This window comes from Pseudophryne corroboree, chromosome 5 (assembly GCF_028390025.1).
Source record: "Pseudophryne corroboree isolate aPseCor3 chromosome 5, aPseCor3.hap2, whole genome shotgun sequence".
Classification (NCBI taxonomy): domain Eukaryota; kingdom Metazoa; phylum Chordata; class Amphibia; order Anura; family Myobatrachidae; genus Pseudophryne; species Pseudophryne corroboree.
In genome coordinates, this window is record NC_086448.1 from 528,633,725 (window position 1) to 528,647,375 (window position 13,651).

General features: G+C 45.9%; 1 protein-coding gene across 1 annotated transcript in view; it reads left to right on the forward strand.

Annotated features, from left to right (window-relative positions):
• The first annotated feature begins 11,332 nt into the window (after positions 1–11,332).
• LOC134927972 (N-acetyllactosaminide beta-1,6-N-acetylglucosaminyl-transferase-like) overlaps positions 11,333–13,651 on the forward strand; it is a 158,132-nt gene continuing 155,813 nt past the window's right edge. The window contains exon 1 of the mRNA XM_063923136.1: positions 11,333–12,508. Within this exon, the coding sequence (XP_063779206.1) occupies positions 11,593–12,508 (916 nt within the window). The 5' untranslated portion in view covers positions 11,333–11,592. The remainder of the gene's footprint in view (positions 12,509–13,651) is intronic.

Genomic DNA, 13,651 nt, shown 5'->3' on the forward strand with positions numbered 1-13,651 from the left:
CAGGGAGGGAGCACACACTACATACAGCACAGTACAGGGAGGAGGAGCACACACTACATACAGCACAGTATAGGGAGGAGGAGCACACACTACATACAGCACAGTACAGGGAGGGAGCACACACTACATACAGCACAGTACAGGGAGGGAGCACACACTACATACAGCACAGTACAGGGAGGGAGCACACACTACATACAGCACAGTACAGGGAGGGAGCACACACTACATACAGCACAGTACAGGGAGGGAGCACACACTACATACAGCACAGTACAGGGAGGGAGCACACACTACATACAGCACAGTACAGGGAGGGAGCACACACTACATACAGCACAGTATAGGGAGGGAGCTCACACTACATACAGCACAGTATAGGGGGGGAGCACACACTACATACAGCACAGTACAGGGAGGGAGCACACACTACATACAGCACAGTATAGGGAGGGAGCTCACACTACATACAGCACAGTATAGGGGGGGAGCACACACTACATACAGCACAGTACAGGGAGGGAGCACACACTACATACAGCACAGTACAGGGAGGGAGCACACACTACATACAGCACAGTACAGGGAGGGAGCACACACTACATACAGCACAGTACAGGGAGGGAGCACACACTACATACAGCACAGTATAGGGAGGGAGCTCACACTACATACAGCACAGTATAGGGGGGGAGCACACACTACATACAGCACAGTACAGGGAGGGAGCACACACTACATACAGCACAGTACAGGGAGGGAGCACACACTACATACAGCACAGTACAGGGAGGGAGCACACACTACATACAGCACAGTACAGGGAGGGAGCACACACTACATACAGCACAGTACAGGGAGGGAGCACACACTACATACAGCACAGTACAGGGAGGGAGCACACACTACATACAGCACAGTACAGGGAGAGAGCACACACTACATACAGCACAGTACAGAGAGGGAGCACACACTACATACAGCACAGTACAGGGAGGGAGCACACACTACATACAGCACAGGGAAGGAGCACACACTACATACAGCACAGTACAGGGAGGGAGCACACACTACATACAGCACAGTACAGGGAGGGAGCACACACTACATACAGTTCAGTACAGGGAGGGAGCACACACTACATACAGCACAGTATAGGGAGGGAGCACACACTACATACAGCACAGTACAGGGAGGGAGCACACACTACATACAGCACAGCACAGGGAGGGAGCACACACTACATACAGCAAAGTACAGAGAGGGAGCACACACTACATACAGCACAGTACAGGGAGGGAGCACACACTACATACAGCACAGGGAAGGAGCACACACTACATACAGCACAGTACAGGGAGGGAGCACACACTACATACAGCACAGTACAGGGAGGGAGCACACACTACATACAGTTCAGTACAGGGAGGGAGCACACACTACATACAGCACAGTACAGGGAGGGAGCACACACTACATACAGCACAGTACAGGGAGGGAGCTCACACTTCATACAGCACAGTACAGGGAGGGAGCACACACACTACATACAGCACAGTACAGCGAAGGAGCACACACTACATACAGCACAGCACAGGGAGGGAGTACACATTACATACAGTACAGGGAGGGAGCACACACTACATACAGCACAGTATAGGGAGGGGGAGCACACACTACATACAGCACAGTATAGGGAGGGAGCACACACTACATACAGCACAGTACAGGGAGCGAGCTCACACTACATACAGCACAGTACAGGGAGGGAGCACACACTACATACAACACAGTACAGGGAGGGAGCACACACTACATACAGCACAGTACAGGGAGGGGGAGCACACACTGCATACAGCACAGTACAGGGAGGGCCCTTAGATTTGGGGGGCCCAGGGTAATGTGTCCCCTGGGCTCCCCCCTTAATCCGGCTCTGCATACAGCACAGTATAGGGAGGAGGAGCACACACTACATACAGCACAGTACAGGGAGGGAGCACACACTACATACAGCACAGTACAGGGAGGGAGCACACACACTACATACAGCACAGTACAGGGAGGGAGCACACACTACATACAGCACAGTACAGGGAGGGAGCACACACTACATACAGCACAGTACAAGGAGGGAACACACACTACATACAGCACAGTACAGGGAGGGAACACACACTACATACAGCACAGTACAGGAAGGAAGCACACTCTACATACAGCACAGTAAAGGGAGGGAGCACACACTACATACAGCACAGTACAGGGAGGGAGCACACACTACATACAGCACAGGGAAGGAGCACACACTACATACAGCACAGTACAGGGAGGGAGCACACACTACATACAGTACAGTACAGGGAGGGAGCACACACTACATACAGCACAGTACAGGGAGGGAGCACACACACTACATACAGGACAGTACAGGGAGGAGGAGCACACACTACATACAGCACAGTACAGGGAGGGAGCTCACACTACATACAGCACAGTACAGGGAGGGAGCACACACTACATACAGTACAGGGAGGGAGCACACACTACATACAGGACAGTACAGGGAGGGAGCACACACTACATACAGCACAGTACAGGGAGGGGGAGCACACACTACATACAGCACAGTACAGGGAGGGGGGGCACACACTACATACAGCACAGTACAGGGAGGGAGCACACACTACATACAGGACAGTACAGGGTGGGAGCACACACTACATACAGCACAGTACAGGGAGGGAGCACACACTACATACAGTACAGGGAGAGAGCACACACTACATACAGGACAGTACAGGGAGGGAGCACACACTACATACAGGACAGTACAGGGTGGGAGCACACACTACATACAGCACAGTACGGGGGGGAGCACACACTGCATACAACACAGTACAGGGAGGAAGCACACACTACATACAGCACAGTACAGGGAAGGAGCACACACTACATACAGCACAGTACAGGGAGGGAGCACACACTATACAGCACAGTAGAGGGGGGGGGCACACACTACATACAGCACAGCACAGGGAGGGAGCACACACTACATACAGCACAGTACAGGGAAGGAGCACATACTACATACAGCACAGTAGAGGGAGGGAGCACACACACTACATACAGCACAGTACAGCGAGGGAGCACACACTACATACAGCACAGCACAGGGAGGGAGTACACACTACATACAGTACAGGGAGGGAGCACACACTACATACAGCACAGTATAGGGAGGGGGAGCACACACTACATACAGCACAGTATAGGGAGGGAGCACACACTACATACAGCACAGTACAGGGAGGGAGCTCACACTACATACAGCACAGTACAGGGAGGGAGCACACACTACATACAACACAGTACAGGGAGGGAGCACACATTAGATACAGCACGGTACAGGGAGGGAGCACACACTACATACAGCACGGTACAGGGAGGGAGCACACACTACATACAGCACAGTACAGGGAGGGAGCACACACTACATACAGCACAGTACAGGGAGGGAGCACACACTACATACAACACAGTACAGGGAGGGAGGCAGGGAGCACACATTAGATACAGCACGGTACAGGGAGGGAGCACACACTACATACAGCACAGGACAGAGAGGGAGCACACACTACATACAGAAAAGTACAGGGAGGGGGAGCACACACTGCATACAGCACAGTACAGGGAGGGGGGACACACACTACATACAGCACAGTACAGGGGGGGGAGCACACACTGCATACAGCACAGTACAGGGGGGGGGAGCACACACTACATACAGCACAGTACATGAAGGGAGCACACACAAGTAATGAAACACAGACACAGTGGACCAGGGCATGCGGAATCTGTCCCAGTGGCCAATCCGCCCCTGATTACATACATAACCACCACATTATTACATGAATAGCACCACATTACACGTATAGCACCACATTACACGTATAGCACCATATTACACGTATAGCACCACATTGCAGATATAGCACTGCACTACATGTATAGCACCACACTACACATATAGCATCGCACTACATAAATAGCACCAGATTACAGGTATAGCACCACACTACACATATAGCACCGCATAACACAAATAGCACCACATTACAGGTATAGCACTACACTACAGGTATAGCACCGCATTACAAGAATAGCACCACATTACATGTATAGCACCTCATTACACAAATAGCACATTACATATGTAGCCACCGATTTACGTACGTAGACACCGCATTACTTACATAGAGTTAGACCCATCATCATGGACAGACATTGAGCAGGTATAGGCCAAATTCAATTTTTATTTTATTATGCAACCCAAACTTAATAAAATAATTTAAAAAAAATACTTTTTTTTTTACATTTTTAAATATTTAAGTCACCTCAAATGACCCCAAAATCACCAAAATCACTTTTTTCTATTTTTTTTTTGCATGCTTCATTTAATTCATTCGTCATTAAAATGAAATTAATTTGCTTTTTATCATTTTTGTATGTAAAAACAAAACAAAACACAAATTAGCCATTTGACACCTTTAAGAGCCTCCACTAACAACCTTCTATATGATTCAGCTAACAAAGTTGTTACTTTTTGGTCTGCAGGAATGTCTCTCCACTTCATGCACTTCTCCCAGATGAGAAAATTCAAACATTCTCACTGCAAGTACCATAAATTGGCATTTCTAAATGCATCTAGCATTTCCCAGATTTCTGCATTCGTGCGGTCTGAGAGTTTCATCAAACAAACTTGCATTTGCAGACTCGCACCCACTTGGATCAAGCCCTTTGTGCATTGTCAAGGTGGTTCTTTGAAAAATGTCAAATAAAAGTGACAGAGGCCTATTGGCTTTTCTGCTTTAGGACACTTATGCCGTATGGGTTGAATGATATGGTAGAATTTAATAATATAAAAAAGTTCCCATACTGGTCATTATGATTATTTCATTTTTATTGTCTTTGATATTATATTGCTGCTTTTAAAAAAAAGAATATATTTATTTATTTATTTTATTCTACATTTTTTATTTATTTTATGTATTATTTTATGTTTTTTAAAGTTATAAAATGTAATTTAGAATTAAAAAGTATCATGCTATGTACATGAAATAACATTATGCTATGTGAATGGGATGTTAATGGTAATATACTTCTGTAATATAGGTGATGATGATAATAATAATAATAATAATAATAATAATATAGGTCTATGTTAATATGCATAGGGGTGAATTGATTGTAATCATTTTAAGTATGATTTTTATCTATGTATTAAGATGGAGGCTTGGATTGCAAGACACTAATTGAATTGACACAAAGGCTTGAAATTCAAATTGGAGGCCATTATGACACCTGGGAGCATATGTAATAGGGTCCGCGTCAGGGTCAGGATGCCAGCCGAACTCTGACTTTTTTTTAAAGCGGCAATCATTTATAAGACAAAACCAACCTGGTTTTGCCTTGTAAATGATTGGCACTTTAAAAAAAAAATCAGAGATCGGCCCTTATTCCTGAACTCCTGCAAACTCGTACTCTTACATATAACCCCTGGAATGAAAGCTATATGCTAAGTCACATGAGACAGAGACATGGATGGTCTAGGACAGTATGTGCATGTGTAAAACTGAAGCGCACGACATCACATGGCAGCCCGGTGTTTGAAATATTGGTTCCCCACAGGTATTATATAATATTTCACTATGGGAGACAAGATGGGGAATTTAATTAATGGCAAATCTATTTGCCAGGCCAAATATGTGCAGCAGCCACCAAGCTTTATAGCAGCGGGATCTCGCACAAAGTGTTCGCTACCCCATTGGGTACCAAAAACTTTGTGTGAACGGGCATTCAGCCTGGCAGGTGAAGGGGTATGTTTAGACACAGCACAAAAGGCAATCCGCACCCTTCACAGGCAAATGATTCCTCCCTATAAAGGAACTTTCTGCAGGCTGTGTTATAGTTCTATTATTAAGTCCCAGCAGCCGGGAGATAAGAGACTTCCATGATTTATGCTGGAGCAGAACATTAGGTGAGGTTCCATCTGTAATATACTGTATATGTATTTCTTACATTTTATTTCTGTATTGAGACAGATATTTTAGTAAATGTTTTTTACACTGGTCATGTGAATTAATGTTTATATTGTATGCTGAATAAATTATTAATCTGATCACAGTGCTTATTTTATTGTTAGCTCACCTGCAAAATGTAAGCACCCCCTGGATGTATGACAGGAGTCTGATGACCGTGCATGCCCAGTAACTGGCCAGGGAACCTGCATCAGCGATTCATTTTCTTTACACATCGCAGGAACTGGCTCCTATCACAGCCCCTGTGCCTGACGTGTTTCTTGATACTTCCAGGTGACACATTAATTTCTTACTGCTGTGAATAGACAGTGGTGGATTTACCACTAGGCACATGAGGCACGTGCCTAGAGTGCTGGGGGGATGGCACAGCATGCTCACTTGCATGAAAAATCTGCTCTGCTGATGAGACAACATTACAACTTTTATTTTATAACTGGTGAGGGGGGGGGGGCAATGGTCAGTAAATAGTGGGTGGGGGGTAAAGTTGATGCTTTTTTGGCAGATGTGGGGCCCCAACATGAAGGGGGCAGTGACATGATCAGGGGTGTAGCGAGGGTGGCTCCGGTGGAGTGCGAGCTCCAGGCGCCAGCAAAGTAAGAGGATGTGTTGCTGCCTCTAGCTGTGCCCAGCCTCAGAGCAGGAGGAGGATACATTGACTCGGACTCTGAGACTAGGAAGTGAACATGGCAGGCCAGAGGTAACAGCAGGAGATACTGAAAGCTGGCATATGCTGGTGCCCTGCCTGTCGTCTTTATATGGCTCACTGTGTGCTTTAAGCTGTGCAGCAGGGTTACTTCTGTCCTGCAGCACCACTCTCTGCCTCCGCTGCTGCTGCAGCACCTCTCTCTGTCTAGCCCAGCTGCTGCAGCACCTCTCTCTGTCTAGCCCAGCTGTTGCAGCACCTTTCTCTGCCCCAGTTGCTGCATAATCTCTCTCTGCCCCAGCTTTTGCAGCATCTCTCTTTCCTGGAAGCTGCAGCACATGTCTTTACTTCAGATGCTGCAGCACCGTTCTCTGCCCTAGTTGCTGCAGCACCTCTTTCTGCCCCAGCAGCTGCAGCACTTCTCTCTACATTGATGCTGCATCACCTCTCTCTGTCCCAGCTGCTGCTGCAGCACCTCAATCTGCTCCTCAGGCAATTCTGGGACATTTCATTGAGGCATAGTGGGATTATCAGGTTTGGGATGGCAGTTTTAGGGAATTATTTTAATTGAGGCATTGGGGGAATATTAAGTCAGGGAGATAGTTTTGGTGCATTATTTTTATTGATAGTTTGGGGGGATTGTTCAGGTCTGTGGGGGGTGGTCACATTTGGGGCATTATTTTATTGAGGCATTGGCGGGTTGTGAGGTCAGGTCAGTCAGGGCATACATAGCTTTTTTTATTTATTTTAATAACAAGTAAATAGTTAAATACAGCTACTTCCATAATGACTCTTCTGTGCTGTAATGTGTATAAGGGGCTCTATCATGGCATAACATTTATAAGGGGTCTATCATGGTGTAACGTGTATAAGGAGCTCTACTGTGTGGTGTAACATGTATAAGCAGCTCTACTGTGTAATTCGCCCCTGCAAATAGAGGCGATTAGAAATTATAGTTATCTGGGCTAAAACCTTAAAAATATGCCCCCTGGTCTGCCTGTGTGCTTGCCCTTTGACAGGAACCAGATTCATTGGGGCAATTCAATAGTTTATGCGCACATGGGGGTATATTTACTAAGGTCCCGATTTTGACCGAGATGCCGTTTTTTCATCAAAGTGTCATCTCGGTAATTTACTAAGCAAAAATCACGGCAGTGATGAGGGAATTCGTAATATTTTGGAAGTCCTAGGAAAAAATCACGAATCAATACACCATCGGTCAAATACGCCTGCAATTTGCTAGAAATCGGGAATTTACTAAAAAGTGCAAAACACAAACACTGCCGACAATAGCCAAACACTGCCGTGATAAAATACAAATCGTGAAAAAGTGCTAAAAAAAAACAGACATGCTTTTTTATCCCGTGTTTGTATAGGCATGCACGGATCCATGAGATCCGTGCATGTTTTTCAGTGGGAACGGGGGGGAAATGTTATACATTTTCAGAAAAAAAATTGCGTGGGGTCCCCCCTTCCTAAGGCAAACCAGCCTCGGGCTCTTTGAGCCGATCCTGGCTGCAGAAATATGGGAAAAAAATGGACAGGGGTTCCCCCATATTTAAGCAACCAGCATCGGGCTCTGCGCCTGGTCCTGGTTCCAAAAATACGGGGGACAAAAAGAGTAGGGGTCCCCCGTATTTATGAAACCAGCACCGGGCTCCACTAGCTGGACGGATAATGCCACAGCCGGGGGTCACTTTTATACAGTGCCTTGCGGCCGTGGCATCAAATATCCAACTAGTCACCCCTGGCCGGGGTACCCTGGGGGAGTGGGGACCCCTTCAATCAGGGGGTCCCCCCCCCCAGCCACCCAAGGGCCAGGGGTGAAGCCCGAGGCTGTCCCCCCCATCCAATAGGCTGCGGATGGGGGGCTGATAGCCTTTGTGAAAAGTGATTGATATTGTTTTTAGTAGCAGTACTACAAGGCCCAGCAAGCCTCCCCCGCAAGCTGGTACTTGGAGAACCACAAGTACCAGCATGCGGCGGAAAAACGGGCCCGCTGGTACCTGTAGTACTACTACTAAAAAAATACCCCAATAAAGACAACACACACACACCTTGAAAGTATAACTTTAATACATCCATCCACACCTCCATATACACATACTTACCTTATGTTCCCACGCAGGTCGGTCCTCTTCTCCAGTAGAATCCATGGTGTACCTGTAGAAAAAATTATACTCACATAATCCAGTGTTTTCGGCTCCTCGGTAAATCCTTTTGTAATCCACGTACTTGAAAAATTAAAAAAACGGATACCCGACCACGAACTGAAAGGGGACCCATGTTTTCACATGGGCCCCCTTTCCCCGAATGCCAGAAACCCACTCTGACTGATGTCTATGTGGGTTTCTTCAGCCAATCAGGGAGCGCCACGTTGTGGCACCCTCCTGATCGGCTGTGTGCTCCTGTACTGTCTGACAGGCGGCACACGGCAGTGTTACAATGTAGCGCCTATGCGCTCCATTGTAACCAATGGTGGGAACTTTCAGGTCAGCGGTGAGGTCACTTTCGGTCAACCGCTGACCTGAAAGTTCCCACCATTGGTTACAATGGAGCGCATAGGCGCTACATTGTAACACTGCCGTGTGCCGCCTGTCAGACAGTACAGGAGCACACAGCCGATCAGGAGGGTGCCACAACGTGGCGCTCCCTGATTGGCTGAAGAAACCCACTTAGACATCAGTCAGAGTGGGTTTCTGGCATTCGGGGAAAGGGGGCCCATGTGAAAACATGGGTCCCCTTTCAGTTCGTGGTCGGGTATCCGTTTTTTTAATTTTTCAAGTACGTGGATTACAAAAGGATTTACAGAGGAGCCGAAAACACTGGATTATGTGAGTATAATTTTTTCTACAGGTACACCATGGATTCTACTGGAGAAGAGGACCGACCTGCGTGGGAACATAAGGTAAGTATGTGTATATGGAGGTGTGGATGGATGTATTAAAGTTATACTTTCAAGGTGTGTGTGTGTTGTCTTTATTGGGGTATTTTTTTAGTAGTAGTACTACAGGTACCAGCGGGCCCGTTTTTCCGTGGTTCTTTTTCTTGTGGTTCTCCAAGTACCAGCTTGCGGGGGAGGCTTGCTGGGCCTTGTAGTACTGCTACTAAAAACAATATCAATCACTTTTCACAAAGGCTATCAGCCCCCCATCCGCTGCCTATTGGATGGGGGGGACAGCCTCGGGCTTCACCCCTGGCCCTTGGGTGGCTGGGGGGGGGGACCCCTTGATTGAAGGGGTCCCCACTCCCCCAGGGTACCCCGGCCAGGGGTGACTAGTTGGATATTTGATGCCACGGCCGCAAGGCACTGTATAAATGTGACCCCCGGCTGTGGCATTATCTGTCCAGCTAGTGGAGCCCGGTGCTGGTTTCAAAAATACGGGGGACCCCTACTCTTTTTGTCCCCCGTATTTTTGGAACCAGGACCAGGCGCAGAGCCCGATGCTGGTTGCTTAAATATGGGGGAACCCCTGTCCATTTTTTTCCCATATTTCTGCAACCAGGATCGGCTCAAAGAGCCCGAGGCTGGTTTGCCTTAGGAAGGGGGGACCCCACGCAATATTTTTTTTACATTTAAACTTTATTTTTTTGTTAAACAAAGTGCACAATGAAGCCCAGCACGGATCTCTCAGATCCGGACGAGATTCATTGTATTAAAGTCGGCAGTGTTTTACAAGTCACTCACGTAAAACACTGCCAAAAAAAAACGAATGACATCGACATCGGAAAACCCGAAAATGCAGAATACGGCAGCTTAGTAAATTAGTCGTAATCAATTCAAAAAGTTGCATATTTACACTTTCGATGTCATTCGTGATTGAACTTTGACCTCAAACGGGAAAACACGAATCTTAGTAAATTTACCCCACGGTCTCCAATCTAAGGTGATGAGAGATCTGGGGGTGCTATTCAATTGTTTTTTTTATTGCGCAGATCACAACTGAAGTGCTGGCCGCAATATATAAAGTGCTGTTTGGGCGCTCAAGCGGTCAATTTTTCATGCATTTCTTCTCGCCAGCATGGGGGCTGCGAGCAGAAATGCCAGTGCAGGCAGCTGTTCGCATCCACCTGTAACAACAATTGAATTGCTCTGTCAGGCGCTCGGCACTGACATTTGCTGGCACAAACAATTGAATTCCACACATTAAGTGCTGATCTGAATTTCCCTTCCAACAACTTCCCCCCACTTGCCTGTCAAGAAACAATGAAAATGCAATCATTACCTTGTTCACATCCCACCATGTTTGTTTATTGACCTGTATAGTCCAACTATATGTCATTGTACATTTACTGTACCATTTACTGTTACTATGTATATAACCTGTACGCCCTGCATACATTTTGTGATGCTTACAAATAAAGGATGATAATATTACAATAAATATTTAAAAAAATAACAATAATAACTGTTGCTAATCTATTACTAATGTATTTCCTAATAAAGATAAGCCAGTAAATTTGGCTTGCGAAATAAATGAAAGGAAGCGAGAAACCACAGTAGAAACAGTGACCTGCTGGTGGTTGCTGGAGCCTTAGCCAATCACTGTACTCATATGCAAATTATAAAGTGAAGAGAAGGTCGTCACAGTCTCATGCAGCAGCAGCAGCACCAGCACTCTGCGATTCATATGAAAAAGAAAGGGAGAGATCACACAAGCTGCTGCCTGATGCTGCTGCAGCAGCAGAACACTGAGATGACACAGACACATTACCAGAAAGGCTGCAAACGGGACTGTATCTGCACAAAGAAAACACCATGCACTCTTCTGGAGCCTGGGACTGTGCAGTAGGCGAAACAAGCATCTGAATGGAAGTATAATATTTGTAAATGTTTTGATTTATTTAATAATGAATACTTGGATGCGTTGTTTGTTTCATATTCCTATACTAAGTGTAACGCTATTATTGTTATACTACAACAGCAGCTTGATAAAGTGGAAAGCTTTCCGTAGGTATAACGCTACGGAAGAGAAAATCCTGCTGCTGGAAGCATGTGATGCATATCTAAATGGGAGAAAAGCTGCCTATGAAGCTACGCTGCCTAGTTCCTTTCACAGATCTAACTGTCAAGAGTATTTAAAGCAGAACCACTACATCACCGCTCCCCTCTCGGAGGAAGAGGATGATTTCCCCCTAGCTTACATGATGGCAGTTCACAAGGAATTTGACACATTTGAGAGGTTGTTTCGAGCAATCTACATGCCGCAGAATGTATACTGTATCCATGTGGATGAGAAGGCGAGCGCTGATTACTTGCAGGCTGTAGATGATTTAATAAACTGTTTCCCTAATGCTTTTCTTGCCTCAAAAATGGAGCCCGTGGTGTATGCTGGAATATCCAGACTCCAGGCTGATCTGAACTGCATGAGAGATCTGCTGGAATCAGAGGTACAGTGGAAATATGTGATCAATACTTGTGGACAGGATTTTCCATTAAAGACAAACAAGGAGATTATGCAGCATTTGAAAAACTTTAAAGGGAAAAACATCACCCCCGGCGTGTTGCCTCCAGATCATGCCGTCCCCCGGACCAAATATGTTCATCGTGAGGATATAGTCAATTCCAATGTGATAAGGACCAATATATTAAAGCCTCCCCCTCCTCATAATATCACCATCTACTTTGGGTCAGCATACGTTGCACTCACAAGGGAATTTACAGCGTTTGTTCTGAATGACCAGAGAGCTGTGGATCTACTGAAATGGTCTAAGGACACTTACAGTCCAGATGAACATTACTGGGTGACATTGAACAGAATGGCAGGTATGTAATATTCCTTACCATGTGAGAACTATCTACTGAAGCTGCAGCTGTTCTGCTGTGGTTACTATGCTAGGGAAAACAAAGTAACATTCATTGTGCAACTGTGTCTATAGTATCCATTAACACTTATGCACTTGCTGTTTAGTGGACATACTAAAGGTTTTGTTTATGGGTATGATCATGTGCATTTGTAAATGTATACACTTTGTATGAGGAGGAAAGCTGTTGCATATATCTTTTATTCTTACCTAGCTATCACCATCTAGCAGAATCTGAAGAATTCACCCAATTCAGTTTCTGGTGATGCTGCCCCAACTTCTATCTAGAGAATTCGGTAGTGAGGGGATATTCAGCACTTAGCTACATCTATAAAGTCTGTGTCATGGTTCAACAAACATGGGGGGAAATATGTGAAATCACTTGTTAATCTGCTGTTAATCTTCTTAGCCAGAATCCTGTGAAAGGTTAACATTTGACTGTGCAGCACAATCAATGAATCTATCTCTCTCTATCTGCACCATAACTAATCTTCCTCTCTTGCTGCTCTACATCTGCTGTAACACCTTCCAAATCCATACACCAGCTCCCAGTGTTCTCCAAAACCCAGTTCATATTTACTCACCTTTACAGGACCTTCAAAACCTTTAACAATGCCACCCACCCTTTCATACATCTTTCAAGCCAAAACACTGTACAGTAACTCTTTACACACTAGAAGATTTTGAGCTCAGGGTATCTCACTTTTGGCAATTTGAGCTACTTTGAGCTCAAAACCTCCTAGTGTGTATGGCCGGGCAATGAGCGCTGAAACGCACTCTCACATAATCGCTGATGATGTTGACCTAGAAACCCTGTCAATCTAGTATCCCTGTTGACCTAGTTACTGTCGACCAATACTGGTCGACCTAAGTGTGGTCGACCTTCCATACCACACCCGAAGGGAGGATAGGAGGTCAATCCCTTTAGAAAAACAGCAATTTCGACATAATTTTATATATGGCAGGTAGTTATGTACTAAAAGCCTAATGCACTAGATTTCACAGAGATCTCCTGCACCAGGCTAACTATTGGTGTAGATCGCAGTCCCCGTTATTATCAATAAGAACTACGATCTGATCCCTTTTGGAGTTTGGCCTCGTTGGT